This window comes from Triticum aestivum, chromosome 4D, assembly GCF_018294505.1.
Source record: "Triticum aestivum cultivar Chinese Spring chromosome 4D, IWGSC CS RefSeq v2.1, whole genome shotgun sequence".
In the NCBI taxonomy this organism is placed as follows: Eukaryota; Viridiplantae; Streptophyta; class Magnoliopsida; order Poales; family Poaceae; genus Triticum; species Triticum aestivum.
The window spans coordinates 497,233,294-497,249,846 of NC_057805.1; the positions used below are offsets into that span (position 1 = coordinate 497,233,294).

The 16,553-nt window shown below is 48.9% G+C and overlaps 3 protein-coding genes across 3 annotated transcripts; 1 reads left to right on the top strand and 2 right to left on the bottom strand.

Annotated features, from left to right (window-relative positions):
* Positions 1-651: 651 nt before the first annotated feature.
* On the bottom strand, positions 652-5,372 carry LOC123098987 (uncharacterized). The gene is made up of 11 exons (XM_044521088.1): positions 5,159-5,372; positions 5,018-5,079; positions 4,134-4,217; positions 3,906-4,010; positions 3,709-3,816; positions 3,527-3,598; positions 3,383-3,433; positions 2,799-2,861; positions 2,533-2,657; positions 2,063-2,258; positions 652-1,500 (listed from the first exon to the last, which is right to left on the bottom strand). Exons 1-11 carry the CDS (start codon positions 5,247-5,249, stop codon positions 790-792), a joined length of 1,668 nt encoding a protein of 555 aa, XP_044377023.1. The 5' UTR covers positions 5,250-5,372; the 3' UTR covers positions 652-789.
* Positions 5,373-5,532: 160 nt separating this feature from the next.
* LOC123098990 (50S ribosomal protein L5, chloroplastic) lies at positions 5,533-6,828 on the top strand. The gene is made up of 3 exons (XM_044521090.1): positions 5,533-5,860; positions 5,971-6,171; positions 6,328-6,828. The coding sequence occupies exons 1-3, from the start codon at positions 5,564-5,566 to the stop codon at positions 6,658-6,660; spliced, it is 831 nt and encodes a 276-aa protein (XP_044377025.1). The 5' UTR covers positions 5,533-5,563; the 3' UTR covers positions 6,661-6,828.
* LOC123098989 (probable polygalacturonase) lies at positions 6,826-9,797 on the bottom strand. The gene is made up of 6 exons (XM_044521089.1): positions 9,647-9,797; positions 9,229-9,534; positions 8,249-8,369; positions 7,982-8,156; positions 7,762-7,832; positions 6,826-7,649 (listed from the first exon to the last, which is right to left on the bottom strand). The coding sequence occupies exons 1-6, from the start codon at positions 9,671-9,673 to the stop codon at positions 6,967-6,969; spliced, it is 1,383 nt and encodes a 460-aa protein (XP_044377024.1). The 5' UTR covers positions 9,674-9,797; the 3' UTR covers positions 6,826-6,966.
* Between the last annotated feature and the right edge of the window lie 6,756 nt (positions 9,798-16,553).

Here is a 16,553-nt window from a genome sequence, read left to right on the forward strand (position 1 = left end):
GTCGCTTTATTTTATCGCAATGAAAAAGGCTATCCGTATCTTATGTACCTAACCCTTCTAGGGGATTCCGTGTCAGAAAGCGCTAATATTTATCTCATTTCATTAAAAATAAGAAGCCAATTATGTTCATAAGAAGAAAGAGAAGCGGATCTATTCTATACTCGATAAGTGCAGCAAGTGCCACTACGGTATCCATCAGCAAGGAAGGATGAAAGCAAATTTCAAATCACTCAGCAACAGCTCCTGTGATGACATGGGGCGCCTGCACCAACCTGGTGATATGCTGGCCCAGGTTGCAGATATAGCCGGGGCAAAACCAATCATGCGTAGCCGCTTCCGCCGTCAGGATTCCGCCAACACTACGCGTTTGCGTAAACTGTACGTGGCCATCCCGTTCGTCTATCTTCACCAACGTCCTTGGCGACGCCCGTCGAGATCCGCACTGCCCAGCCTCGCCGTCGCGCCGGGGAGAGCCAGGGCACACGGTATATATGATTATGCACATGAACCAATCGACACATATAAGGAAACTTTATAATGAGTGTAGAACACACACTGGCACGGAGAACAATCAGGGTCCCAGCAGCGCGCCATCTGCTACCGCTGAAGATAGTCGGCTTGAACACGAAACAACATAGCAGGCCTTGGAAAGACGAAAAACAAATAACATTCCTTCAGTATACAACTGCCACTTACAAAAAAAAAATTTCATTCGTTCGGTACAGCCGATACATGAAAGTAAAACAAAATCTGCAAATTAACCATGAGATTCAGGTAAACACCAATGTATCACACCTCAAAGTACAATATGGACAGCGTTACATTCCGGAAAGCACCGCAAACATCATTGCCACGGAACCAAGAGCTAATGATACCATTGCTCTCATGAACTCCATTTATCCATTTGTCCACGAGCCAGAAACCCTGGGCCTCTGCAGCTGAGAGGATCGAATCCTCGTCAACACGGCGCTGGATGTAGCAAAGAATAAGGGCTGCCTTTGAACCTGCATCGCCACCGTCAGAAATCAGTGCCCTAGCAGTCTTGAAGAGAGGAAGTGTAGCATCAGGGTTGTAGGTCACATCGGTGCCTATTATGCAATCGAAGCCTGCACCATCGCCAGAAAGCTCTCTGACCGCCTTCACATCATCTTCGTCACCCCAGAACAGCTTCCTAATCGAAATTCTGTTGAGGAGTTCAGCATCCAAATTGGAGGAAGTGTTCTGTCTGAGAAGATCGAGCGATTCTGCATCCCCGTCGGTGGCTACAACAAACTGAGCAGAACTGGCAGCAACCATTGAGCAGATGCCAGCTGAACCACAGCCCATTTCCAGCACCCTTTTGCCAGCGACTATGGAAGGATTCTCCGCTAGAAGACTGCACATGAACTGAGCTGATTCCCAGAGCATTAGTCCAGTTGATTTGCAGGTGTGCTGGTATTCTTTCGCGAGCATTTTTATTTTGAAGTCATGACCCTTTGCTTTAATCCTAATAATTTGTGCCTACAAGTAATAAAAAACATGTTATGCCCAATTACTTCACAAACAATAGCAGTGTTAGAAGATTACATTATTAAACATAAACAAGAAAACATGTCGAAATTCATGGCTCAAATATACTCAATTTAGAATTACTACTGGTGTTGTGCTGGCCATAATTTAACTGAAACCCCTCTGTAAATACAGTGACTAAAGATGAACAGTGAACGCTATGTTCACAAAAAAAAAAGAGAGCACAGAACTGCAGTTGCAATAAAAACTAGACTAACAGCTGAAGCTGATTGCACGCATTGCCAAGTGCTAACCATCGAGTTCTAAATTAAGGCTGCAGATCAACAAGGATCTCCAACAGTGTTTGTTCTTTTATATATGCCACGGACCCTTATCCAGCAAACCCAAGTGAACGAATTAACGATAGTGTCCTTGTTTTAAATTGGGCAGGGAATAGAGCTGGAAAAAGCCTTTGTAGCCTTGCCACATGCTGGTTAGTTAGCGGTCATAGTTGACTCACTTTATCCAAGATTTCTTACTTCAAATAGAAAACTAAAAACACCAACAATTTTACCTCATTAAGATAGTGCGACGTTCCGAACATATTGCTAAAATCCACAGAAAGGTCAATTTCTTCACTTTCGCTCTTCTTCTGAGACATGTCAACAGCTAGCTTATCATCCTTTCCTTCACAAGTATTGTGGTCATGTTGATTATTTGGACTTAGAGGACCAGCTGGATTAAGGGTAAAGGTAGCTTGGATCCAATTCCTAAGTAACATAAATGAATATTTAAGCATTTCAAGCATTTGTACAAAAGATTGAAATAATCAGGGAAGATAAATAGAAGGGGTGTAACAGATGTACAATTAGTTTTTAGGTTCCTCATCAAACTTCCCTTTCTTCTTCTAAAATTCTTACAGAAGTACCATTGTTTGAACTTTGAAGTGAATCATATAATTAACTTATTTTTTCTTAGTTTAATATCAAGTGATGCAATAAATAAAAGATAATATTTGCAGTACAAGCAAAAAACCACGATCACCTGTTCATCACCAAGTCTAGTGAACGGTTCTCAACCTTTTTGTTGTGTACACAAATTTCCTCAAGAGTAAATCCACATTTTGAGAACAAATCCACCAGGTACTCGTTTGAAAAGTAGTACGCACGCTGCATGGCACCGACATTTGGAGATTAAGTCCACTGTGCATTCATTTGAAAACTATGGGTGGCCCACGGAATGCATTACTGTGAGTTTGTGACATTTTGTGAACCTCTACTACAGAATATGTTTATCTGCAGTCCACTCACCGTGCCATCACCTCTGACATAAAAGTTCTCACTTATTTGCTGGCCTTTGGACATAAGCCTTTCCTGCAAATATGTACAAGATCATAAGACACCTACATACATAATGACTTCAGGCTTGTCGGATATCATACAATTAATGGTCTTAAAAGGTAGGAGTCTTCCAAAGACGCTACATTAGTGGATTAGTTATCCTATAAGGCTATATAACCTGTGCATCATGATCACTTAAGGGGAGACATGGGTAAAATAGGAAAGTTGCATACAGGGATACCTCAACGAGAAAAGAAAAAAGAAGTGAGTGCACATTTAGAAATGATAGCCAACAAAAAGCAGACACGAGGAGGTAATTTCTATGTTTGAAGCAAGTTGCCAAAAAGAAAAATCATAGCTTAAAATAACTCGAGCCAGGCAGAGGAAACTCATGTGTCCTGTCTAACATATCAAAACATCCTTATTCAATACATGACCTTATATGCTAAGATGTAAGCTTACGCTGCCAAGAGAGGGCAATGAATATATTTGTAGAAGCCAGAAAATGGCATGTCCTAGTGTTGTTTCTCAAAAAGCACAAAAGAAATGCGAACCTGAGCAAGGTCACCGAAGGCATAATCTCGAAAGAGTACGCGGCCACCATGCTGATACAGAATACACGAGTTCAGTCATTAGGATGACATCCAAGAAATGAAACACTTAGGGGGCTCATAGTTTGGAGTAAAGGCAGTACTTACTTTGAGGATATTTCTGACGTTCTGCAGAACTAAAGGCATTTTATCTGGTGCAACTGCAGAGAGCATAAATATCTACTAAATATGTTAGTTGTACGCTCACAGGTTTGACAATAAATATGAACAGACACTAAAATATTGTGCAAATAGATATGTGAATGTGTAATCAGAGTACAACACGTTACCATTGTCACAATGTCAACAGAGGACGGCTCCACAGCCTCTGTCAGTTGTTCTGATGTAATATCACATGCAAATGCATTAACCCGGTCAGATCTGAAGTCCTTGTGTTTCTGCATGTATGATACAACCCATTTCGACATCAATGGATAAAACTCAGCACCGGACTAGTGATTCAGCTATGACAGAGAGAAACAACTACCTTAACCAAGTCAACAGCTCGTGAAGAAAAATCACAGGCATGAACAAATATATCTGGATATGTAGCCAGCAGTGGAAATATTGTATTTCCAGCTCCACAGCCAACCTATATTGAACTTTACACCAGTCATGCTAATATTATGCAAGCAAGAAAAAACAAGAAATAAGCTCGATGCAGAGATTCAGTCATCTGCACTGCACCGTAGATTCAGATGAACACTGTCCACACCTCCAAGATTGCCATATTTTCCCCATCTTGGACCTCAAAGTATTTCCCCCATTCTTTATCCAGGTAATGTCGATCTTTGAAGAACTAAAAATAAAATAAAAATGGAAGGGTACAAATCAAATGCATGACAGAATAAACCTAAACAAGAAGACCTTTACACAATCACATACACTTGCAACAGAGGTTCACAAATGGAAGCAGCATGTCTGATAAAGATTAAAGAGTCAATAAGCTAAGCGGATCATTGGATGTAATGGTCAGTAAGAGCTATGACGAGATTCCTCTTTACTGTTGAGATATATACCACAACCATTAACAAAGAATAGGGAGCAATTTCATTAACAAGGATTGCATTTCATGTACTACAAGAAAATCAAAATGAATTGAAAACCCATGATCGGTAAAAACCGCATGACTATGCGGAAATCACTCTGATACTCTGCGATGGCTCTGCATTTCTGCCGGAGCTAGTCTTTCTTTTTGGTTAGTATCAACAACTGCGCACTATTAAGCCACTGATACTTAAGATGTAACCGAGGGGCTTCCCTCCTGCACGTCCTTCTCAAAACTAGAGTAAACCAAGGATCGTACAAGACCATATCAGTAACCAAACATTGTGGCTGCAACATAGAATCACAAGATTCAACTACTTCACTTCCGCCACAAAATTCAACTAATTTTTTTCCTGATAAAAAAAGAAGCCCACATGGCTCCCAATTCATTGCCTCTGGATGTGGCATACATCACCTAGCCACCACCAGGTCTTATGCAGTCACAGCCCCCCCCCCCCACACACACACACACACACACACTGCCACAGCCCACACCACATCCTTCTCAAAGCAAGAACTAGTGCAAAACTAGAGTAAACCAAGAATCGCAACCTTGTCCTCGTGGCGCTTGTAGAAGATGTCCCAGTACCTCCGCGCATCCCTCTCGTACTTCTCTGCATCGAGAACCAAGCTATAACAACAACGTGGAAACAGCGCAGAGCAAAAACAAGGGTTTCAGCTCGCCCGCCAGACCTTTCCAGAACGGAGTGACGGGCCTCCCGGAGGAATTGGTGGCGGCGGAGGAGGAGATCTTCGCGGCGCTGCGCTGCTCGCCGGCGGCCATGGTGGACTCAGCTCCGAATCGGCGGCGACAGACAGGGGGTGCCGCCTGGTTTCCGCTCCGGGCCAGGGTTTCGAGGTTCCTGCCGCTGGCACGGCGCGGATAAGGCCGGGCCGAGACGGAGCCGATCGACTCGTTTGGGCTGGACCGAAAAAAGCTTGGCCCAGCAGCAACGGGCCCAGTGTAACGATCCCTTTGCCTTATCGGAGGCCCAGTTGCAGTGAGAGTGAGCGTGGAGCCACACCCACTACGCCTTATCTCGTCATCCACCCATGGCATAAAGCCCTCGCCCGCTCTGCCATCCCCCGCACGCTCCGATGGCAGCCACGGCGGTGACCCTGCCCACCTCCGCGCCGTCGCCCTTCCCCGTCGCCGCCCCCTCCGCTCGCCGCTGCCTCCAGCTCCGCCGCTCGCCGGCCCCCCGCCGCGCCGTCCGCGTCGCCGCCTCCGCCGCGGCGACCGAGGCGCCGCCCAAGCCGCCGCCGGCCACCCCCTCCGGCATCATCCTCGTCGACCCCGCCGAGGCCCAGAAGGTGCACCGCCTCAAGACCGTCTACGACACCAAGGTCATCCCCGTCATCACCGAGGAGTTCGGCTACACCAATGTCCACCAGGTAGCACCCTCCCCTGCTCTGCTCTGATGAATCGAGCCCATTTCTTGCGTCGTAGATTGGCCTGCCCGGTAGTTGTTTCTTGATTGATTGGTTGTTATCGGTGCTGCTAGGTGCCCAAGCTTGAGAAGATTGTGGTGAACTGCGGGCTGGGGGTGGATGCGGGGAACAACAAGGGCCTGGAGGCCGCCATGAAGGACCTCGCCTCCATCACCGGCCAGTACCCCGTCAAGACCAAGGCCAAGAACTCCGTCGCCAGCTTCAAGATCCGCGAGGGCAACACCATTGGTATCGCCGTCACGCTCCGCGGCAGGGTGAGCCCTCTGTCGAACTGCCACACTTGCACTTTGGAAGATTGGCATATGAAATTTCTAGCAGTTTGGAATCTTGCATTTCAGTTAAGCTGTAGTTTGAGCAATAAAACCAACTTGTTCGATTCATGAGCTCAGTTTCACCTTTGGTGGATGTAGGTGATGTTCAACTTCTTGGATAGGCTCATCAACCTTGGGCTCCCTAGGACCATGGACTTCCTAGGTGTCAACCCCAACAGCTTCGACGGCCACGGCAACTACACCATCGGCCTCCGCGACCAGGGCGTGTTCCCGGAGATTCCCTATGAGGTGGGCGGCAAGAAGAACGGTATGGACGTCACCATTGTGACCACCGCCAAGACCGACAACGAGGCGCAAAGGCTGCTCGCGCTCCTCGGCATGCCATTCGCCGAGAACATCAAGTCTGATCAGTTCAAGAAGAAGAGGTTGAAGCGCCACCACTTCATGAGCAAGGGCAGGGGAAGAAAGTGAAGATCGAGCGGCGTTTGAGCTTTGCTTCCCACTTTGTCAATTGTGATCCTTTTGCATAGTTTGGTTTAGATATTTGATGATCCTTTCGCTGTCTGTTATAACTTGCAGTTCATGTTGTACCTACTGCCACAGAACAAAATGGAAATTTTTGCTTTGGTCAGGCTATTCCTTCTGGGAGTTCATTGCATTGCACACATATGCTTATTCTACAGCATTTTTCAAACTGCCTGCTTGACTATACTAAGACTCAGAGTACATCATCTCTTTGGTTCAAACCCTGATGGCTATAGCATACCACATACTATATCAGTAGGTACATTTGGGCAGTTCAGGCGGACCGATGACGAGCTCTTCCTCTGGGAACGTGCACGGCTTGCCCTCTGCCCCAAGCTCCGGGCATGGCTCCGGCGAGACGCCGTATGCCACTCCTTGGACATCGGTGCAGTTCCATTGCAGCTTCTTGGCCTTGGGTGCGAGCTGCGCGGTGACGTTGGACATGCATATCCCGGTGTAGGGGTCGTTGGGGATGCCCTCCATCCTGCCGGCCATGGTCACGTTCTCGGCGAACACGTCCCGGTAGTTGATGCCGGTGACCTCGGGCAGCGCCTTGGGGTCGGACGAGTTGTCGGGGTGCTGGCCGTAGTTGCCGGTCATCCAGAAGACCCACTTCATGGTGTGGAGGCTGAGGCGGCGCACGAAGACGTCCCTGACGAAGCCGCCCCTCCCGACGCCGGACTTGATCCTGACGGCCGACTCGGTGTTGATGGCAATGTTGTCCTCCACGCGTACGTCCTGGATGCCGCCGGACATCTCGCTGCCGAGCGCGATCATGGCGCTCGTCGGGGAGATGCAGGTGAGCCTCCTGACGACGATGTGCTGGCTGGGCATGTTGAACCTGATGCCGTACTCGTCCCAGCCGCTCTTCACCGCGATGCAGTCGTCGCCGGACACGATGTAGCAGTCCTCGATCTTGACATGAGACGAAGAATCTGCACAAGCAATGGCAGTTCACCGAGTTCAGATTCAGAAACACATTCATGCTTCTCATGAAGAACACTGCTGGATAGTTCATCATACTGAAAGCGTGACTGATCTACTTACCTGGGTCGATTCCGTCGGTGTTTGGCGAGTGGACGGGCGCGAGAATCGTGACGCCGCTGATGGTCACATTGCTGCTCAACACAGGACACGCCAGCGAGGTGAGCACGATGGATACATGATCGAACAACCAAGCTATCTACTACCACGATCAAACTGACCGTGTGTGTGTGTGTGTGTGTGTGTGTGTGTGTGGATTCAGAGAGAGATGGTGTTTTCTTACGTGCAGTAGGTGGGGTGGAGGTTCCAGGAGGGGGCGTCGACGAAGGTGACGTTGGAGATGATGATGTCGCGGGAGTAGAGGAGCTCGAGCAGGTAGCCGCGCGTGTAGTCGAGCTGCTTGGCGTGGAACTTGTCCCACCACACCTGCCCCTGCCCGTTGATGGTGCCATTGTAACCTGCAAACATGTTTTGGTCAGGTCTCTGCTGCTGCTACCGGTACAGTAGAATTTTGCTCGTCATCAGTTTTGTAATGATCTATCTATCTTACCGGAGATGATGACGTCGGTGAGGTTGGATCCGCCGATGAAGTTGCTGTACCTCGGGCCGGGCTCGTCCCTCCCCCTCCCGTAGGACGGCAGCGGCGCTATCAGCGGCCAGTCGTCCAGGTCCTGCACGGACAAACAGGTTGGATTTGTCTTCAGCAAGTCAGGTAGATCACGAGACGGATGCAGGCGGGCGACAGAAGCATCAACACGGGGCGATTCGTCAAGGGCGTCATACCACGGGATGAATGCAGCCAAAGAAAGGTACAGAATGGGACGGCGATGGCGTCCAAGCACGCATGGAATTTTCAGAGAACTCTCCTATTTTTTTTTCTCTGGTTCCCACGGCCACGAGTACTCGATAAGCACATCAATGTCGGCTGACCTTGTGGTCAAACGGTAAGTACATGTAATCAATAACCACCGACTGACTCGTTCTCTCATGGCAATTGGCAGCGACCGGTGGCGGTGAGGAGCAAGGACATGGTGGCCGGCCGGGTTTGTTTGTCCCAGCAGATTAATCAAGCGCCGAAATGTTACGGTCTCCTGCCCTACCTAAGCCGTACCTTGAATCGTGCCAGATAGTAAAATCTAGTAGAGAAAAACAAAATAGGCATGTAATGGTGGCATTTAGCAGCTACTCCTAGTAATTAGCATCCTATTTAGAGTAGGGAATCAATCCGCCATCACGAGCACGGGGACGGCAGATGATGATGCCATGGTTGAAAAGGAAGGAAGGAAGCGACAATGGTCATGGCGATGGCAGGGGACCCCAATCCAATAGCCGCTGCCCACTCTGTCCCTGGACCTTGGCACGCAAGCGGCCAAGCGCCTTTCCCACCGGCCCCGTGCCGTGCCGTCCCGTCCGTCACCAGTAGCCCCACCCCACGCCGTGCCACAGTACGTAATTACTGCGAGTAATTAATCACACGGGTAACTGAAGGATCGAGATGGACGGATGGGGTCGCCGCCGGGAGGGGCGCACCTGGGAGGCGAGGATCTCGGCGCCGCGGTGGAGGAAGAGGGTGAAGTGGCTGGTGAGGTTGAAGGGCCCCGTCAGCCACCGCCCCGCCGGCACCACCAGCGCCGCGCCGCCGTCGCCCGCGCGCCTGCCCAGGTCCGCCACGGCCCGGACGAACGCCTTGGTGTTGAGCGTCCTCCCGTCCCCCACCGCCCCGTACTCCGTGACCCTCCGCACGTGCTTCCGGCACCCCGCGCCCCTCGCCGCAGGCGTCGCGCCAATGCCCGCCGCGCACAGCGCCAGCGCCACCACCGCCGCGCACACCGTCACCTGCAGCAGAAACCAAAAACCATCCGTCAGTCCCGATCCGCGCCCGCGCCGGCGCCGAGCAAAATCGTCATAGAGACGGACGGACGGACGGACAGATGGCTGCCTTGCTTACCTGAAGCGCGGCTCTCCGTGCGGCCATGGCGACTGGAATTGGGAAAGGGATGGAGCGGCGAGGAGGAGGAGGCGGCGGCGAGGTTTATATAGAGGCACAGGGCCCGCTTCATCTTGCTGCCTTATCCGCGCCCTTCCCTTCGTAAATGCATGCCATGTTTTGGGCCGGACGTGGCAACGGGCGGGCGAGTGCTGCGCGGCGCACGCGTACGCGGTCCGGTCCACCGGGGTCAAAGCTAAAGGCCTCACACACACACAAGTGTCAAGTGCTTGCCGCCGCCACCACCACCACCCCATCATCCATGGTGACCTCAGCTGCCTTGCAAGGGGAAGGTACCCAGATCCATGGGAGATTTCTGCAGTGGTGGGGCGTGCGTGATCTTGTTGAAGAGTGCATGCACGCGTCCTGCCCTACGAACGCGGTTTTCGTATGTATATTTGGACGCTTTTAAATGGAGATTACTATATATTTCCTGTTTTCGAGATGATGATGATGATGATCTGTTTCCATGCTTTCGGCCATTCAATTCTTTGGTGGGTGTTAATCAAATTTATAAAACGCTAATGTAGCTTGATGACACGTTGTACGGGAAGCTCTGCCCTCCTTGCATTGCATGAGCTCACCACGGGTTTTGGTTTGGCACGAGTGGCGTGTGGTGTGAGGTTCAGGTCATCATGAGTTGCGCCATGGGGGGGTGAGTGGGTGGCCTTTGTTTCCGGTTTCGTGTTTGTAGTTGAACCCTGGTTTCTATCGATGAAAATTAAGGGAGGGGGAAGCGTAGAAAAACTACGGAATCGTGCACCACCTTCTCTCCTCGGAGACATCACATCGCTGAGGTGTGGTGCCCATCTTTCCTCTCACCTCGTATCTCCTCGAGATTCGGACGATGATGACACCCCGACGCAATGCCACCACCATAGGGGGCCGGGGGGGGGGGGGGGGCATCTTTTTTTAGTTATTTCGGACGGAGGCACTAGTGGGTGAGTGGAGGTGGTGGCGTCGAGGCTTTTGTGGCAGCAATGACGGGGCTGAGTGATGCAGGGGTCGGCGAGCGGGTCCAATGAAAGATGACAACATTGTCGTAGAGATTTTCGTGGCAACGACGACGAGTGTGATCGATGTCGGGGTCACGACATTGGTTGTCATAATCGGCTCCTATCCGTTGTGTCTGCAGGATGGCCACGGATTGTTTTGTTGTTATGAAGTCAGAGCAACGATGGCGGGGGGCCGTTGGATGACGGGAGACAAGTGGTCTGTTTAGCCTTCTTCGACAACGTCAACCATGTATAGTTCCCCTTCATAGCTCTCCGTTAGAATCAGAGCCGCGTTGTCTCGTCACGGATGTTGAGTGTTTGGCATAGATCTTCATGTGGCTCCACACACCCTTTACGGGATGAGTTTGGGTCGGCGATCGCTTGTGGCAAAGTCGGAGTCGCCTCCTCAAGGAGAAGGGATGACAATGATGCCTGCTCGAGGAGACCTGATGACTATGACGCCGGTGTGCTTCTTCAAGGCTTTCTTTTGTACTTTTTTTTGCGAGAAAACGTCGGATCTATTAATTTTCAATCATGACAGTACAACGGAAATCAGAAATAATAAAAATTACATCCAAATCCGTAGTCCACCTTGCGTCGACTACAAGCATTGAAGCAAGTCGACGGCGCGCCACCGTCATCGCCCCTCCCTCACTGGAGCCTGGCAAAACTTGTTGTAGTAGATAGTCAGGAAGTCGTCATGCTAAGACCACATGAGACCAACGCAGCAGAACAACAACCGCTGCTGATGAAGAGTAGCGTAGATCAGAAGGATGCATCCTGAAGAAACACAAACGTAGTAGACAAACTATGACCATGTCCGAGCAAATCCACCAAGGATGGATCCGCCGAAAACACATCTCCACGCGTCCACCGACGATGCTAGACACTCCATCGGGACGGTGGCTAGGTGGCGAAAACCTTATTCCATCTTTAGGGAGCTGTCGCCGTCTTGTGTTCCTGAGCAGGACACAAACCCTAACAAGACTCGAAGGAATGTCTAAAAACAGAGCCCTCCCATCGGCAAGGGCCAGGATCCACCTCGCCGCCATTGCCCTAAGTCCACTGGAGACGAGGCGGACCAGCGGCGCCGGCGGGAGATAAAGGAACCCTAAGATTTTCTTGAGGGAGGAGGCGGCTGGTTTCTATTTGTGAAGTATCTTGTGTGTTCTACTCAACGATTTATGATGTATTTTCTTCTAATTTACTGTCAATTATTTTTTTTCTTTTTAATTAATTGATGAGGCAAGTTTTTTTGCCTCCGTTTCAAAGCAAAAGACAACAATTCTCGGTACGTTCCTCTAGAAGCTCAGCGCCCTTCTCCTTACTTTAGCCCACTAAGGACATCTTCAAAGTGGACCCTCAAGCCTACCGCATCCATCCAAATAGAGCAATCCGGACGCCGCAAGCCATCCAACGGTGTCCTGCATTTGTCCGTGGATCAGTCCAAGTGTCCATTTTCCCATAAACCAGAAGCGAATCAGGGGGGCTTTACGTGAGTCCGAACACCCGCCACGTAGGACTCGACACTCCCAACCCACCCAAAACTAAGGCGGAGCCCACACATTTGGAGCTGTCCCACTGTTTCTGCGGCAAAAATCCCTGAAAGTGCAACTAATCCCTGGGTGATTTTGGTAGTATAACAACATATACATCATTGATCTAATGCCTATTCATAGAATATTTCAGGAAAGTTCAATCTAATGTGGCTATGAGATGTGAATGTGGACCCCTCAAATGCAAAGGACAAAGCATTGGCAAAAGCTCCCAGACTCTACATTTTTGGTCCATAGGAAAGCCAATACTATTAAAAGGGGATGAGTTTTTTATCATGAGTCATTTTCTTGAGTGCTTAGAGATATTGCTCCAAAAACCCTCAACCACACCCTCACATTCCTATCTGTCCAAAACTCTAAAGTCATTCTCGGTGCCACCAATTTCACTCCTACCCGGACCCACCGAGATACACTTGATAGAGCCACTGACTAAACCCTAGAAACTTGGTCTCGCTGAGATGACATTCGGTCCTACCGAAGTGCATGTGCCAACCTTCTGTAACCCATTGTCTTCATTTCGGAATTTTTGAATGAAATAGATCGGTGTCACCGAAGCAAGGAAAGTTCTTAGGTCATCATCAACCGGTCTCACCGAGCGGATTCATCCACTCTCACCGAAATGCCTAAAGTTCAAACCTTTTGCACTGGTCTGTCTTACCGAGTGGTTTCACACGGTCCCACCGAGTTGTGTATAAATGTGTGTAATGGTTAGATTTTTGGTGAAGGCTATATATACCCTACCCGCACCACCTACTCTCAGAGAGAGCAACAGGACAAAGCTACCACTTCACATATCCATTTCCTGAGAGAGAACCACCTACACTTGGTGTTGAGATCAAGGGATTTCACTCCAACCATTTGATCCTTGATTTCTAGCCCCCTCAAATTGCTTTCCACTTCAATCCTTCTCCCACCACCCTGTCAAATATGTGAGAGAGTGACTGAGTGTTGAGGAGACTATCTTTTGAAACACAAGAGTAAGGAGTTCATCATCAACAACAACATCTATTACCTTTTGGAGAGTGGTGTCTCCTAGATTGGCTAGGTGTCACTTGAGAGCCTCAAAATCTTATGGAGTTGAACCAGTGAGTTTGTAAGGGCAAGGAGATCGCGTCCTTCATGAAGATCTACCTGAGTGAGGCTAGTCCTTCGTGGACGGAAGTCGTGATGGCATAGCCAAGGTTGCTTCTTCGTGGGTGGAGCCCTCCGTGGACTCACGTAGTCGTTATCCTTCGTGTGGGTTGAAGTCTCCATCAACGTGGATGTACGATAGCAGCACCTATCGGAACCATGCCAAAAATCACCGTGTCTTCGTTGCGTTTGATTTCTCTGATCCCCTCCTTTATGTTCATATGCAAAGTCTTTACTTCCGCTGCCTACTGTCTAGACTTGCATGTGTAGGATGTTGCTTTACTTGTGTGAATTGCTAAAACTTGCCAAGTACTAAAATTGAGAAAAGGCTAGGTTTTTATTTGGTCAAGTAGTCTAATCATCCCCCCTCTAGACCTACTTACGATCCTACAACCCCCTTTTCTTAACCATCTCTGCTGTCATGCCGCCACTCTCCACCCATATCCCCACCCCTTTTCATCACCGCCGACGCATGGACCCGTACAAAAAGCTGTTGGAGATGGCGGAGATGGAGGTATTGACGAAGGCGTCCTCCAGAAAGATCAACTCGGCGACACGACAAGCCCGCCACCTCAGACAGAAGGCAAAGGAGGCACCACTCAAAAAGAAGGGCGGCGAGCGTGGCAGCGGACGGGGTGCAGGGTGCGCACATGGTGCAGGGGGTGGGCGGGCCCTGGGATGCGGGGCGGCGCCACCATCGCCGTCCATGCATACGTTGTCCTGGCCGGAACAATAAAAGCCTCCCTACTTCTACGCCGCCCGACAACTCGGCAGGCATTCCCCGGCATCCGCCGCCAGGCACGTGCCTGATTACATCAGCGTCAACGAGGCGTTGCTCTATTTCGCCAAGTTTGCATCGTCGCAGCTTGTTCAGAGGTCGTCGGGCGTGGAGTGGCTTGGTGACCGCTCTCTGTTCGCCGGTATATCTCAACCTGGCTAGCCGGAGTACGATGACGCAGACAGACATATATTTGAGATGATCCAAGACTGAGGCAGAGGCTGCTAGGAGGACGGACAGGTAGATGACTTGGTGCCGGAGCAGGATGACGACGACCTTGATCTGGATGAATTTGTGGACGATCCAAAGAAAAAGGGTAGAGGAGGAAGTTTCAACGTGCGGGAGGACGAGTTGTTGTGTGATGCATGATTAGCCACTAGCATCAATTTGTTTCATGGCACGAAGCAAAAGGATGTAACATTTTAGACCAACATTCATACTTGGTTTCATGAGTACGGGAATTCCGAGTCCTCCGACGATGAACTCATCCGTAACCATGGGGCTAAGTCGCTCAACCATAAATAGTACATCATCCACCTACGTTCAGCCGCCGCCCATACACCCATGTTCGTTTTCTTTTTTGATTGATCGGTCCACTCCAAAGCCGAGGTTCATAGTCCAGTATTCTTCTCACCTGATCCCGGCGGCCTGACCTGTGACTTGCGCGGTGCGGACGGAAGGGTCAAAGTCAAAGCTCACGCATGCTCCTACAACTACAAGTGCTTGCCGTTAAAGCGGCCAGTGCACTGCACGCGTTGTGTCCAAGGGATTGTTTGGGGTCGGGACGTCACCACCACCACCCCCATCATCCATGGTGACCTGATCAATTGGTTTGCCTTGCAACCGGAAGACATCCAAGGGCGAGATTTCTACAGTGGCGGCGTTCATGTTGGGGTCGAGGCATTGCTTTTGGCGGCAACATTGATAATTCTGGCTGATTATTCATGTTCCTCTAAAAATTCAGGGCCCTTCTCATTATTTTGGCCCACTAAACTAAGCATTCAGGCCGGGCTAACAGCCAAAGTGACCCTCACTCACTTTAGCACTGTATATATTGCAAAAAGTGCAGCAATTAAGCCAATTTACCCATTTACTTATATGCAAATAAAATCAAATTCGGTCCACTCTATCCGTCACTCTGCGTGTCTCACGAACTCTGCAGAAAACTCATGAACTCACCACAGGTTTGGCACCACAGGGGTAATATGTGGGGTCATCATGAACTAGAACATCCATCCATCCATCCACCCATGTGGTTTCGGTCTTGTTCTATATATACCAGCAACATCACAACATGCCGTGAGAGCTATCTCATTTAAAAAATGACATCTGCAATTTTATTCATACTCATAACAATTACATATGCACTAAATGAGATCTAAAATTCAAAAAGATACAAAGTAAACTCCTATGACAAAGAATTACAATGAACTTTATTGAAAAACACCTCCTTTGTGGTATCAATCTCTGGTAGAAGAAATACTCCTAATACATTGATAGATAGGCTGCAATTGGACTACAGCAACGATGTTATCTCTCTTTCACCTGCACGAACGTAGCCAATAATGGTATTTGGAAGTGCCTTGAGTCACCCATCGAAAAAGATGGAAATTCTTGATCGATGAACGTACTTGGGTTGGGATGATCCCTAGAAATGCACACCATAGTGTCGATGAAAGATTTCACATCCACAAAGAATTAAATCAACAAGAAAAGGTCGACACACTAATATAAACTCATCAGATCTAAATAATCGAATTTGTGAGGACACAAAACTCTATAGCTTCATGGAACCGCCAAAAGAACAAGAGTAATTTTATTCTCATAAAAGTACAACGATCACTAGACATTGATGAAGAACATAGGACGCTCGAAGATCCGAGGCCCCCATGTCTCAATGCCAAGATGGCAACCAGAGGCAAGGGGACCAAAATTTCATGGTGACGGCGGCAGCGAGGGCGGTCCTTCAAGAAACCCCCATGTTGCATGCTTCTAACGCGGTCCATACCAATGCCTAATAGGAATTGTCTACGAGCGAGCGACTACCAGGCCAGCCCATTAGTGCAGGCCTGCTCGTTGCCGCTCGTGTGGGGTGTAGATTCACTCTGCTCCGTTTTTTGGGTTTTTCTTCTGTTTTTGTCTTCTTTTGTTTTTTCATTGATTTTTTTTATTTTTAATTTTTCTTCCTTATACTTTGCTTTTCACTGATTTTCTTCGGGTTTTGTTATTTCTATGTTATAGTTTGGTTTTTCTTTGGTTTCTTTCTTTGTTTTCTTTGGTTTTATTTTTTTATTCATTATTGGTTTTCTTCTTTTAACATATGTCTACTTTTTATCCACACATAATGTATATTTATTGTGCACACGTGAAACATTTTATTCATACAAGTAGTCAGTTTTTAAAGACAT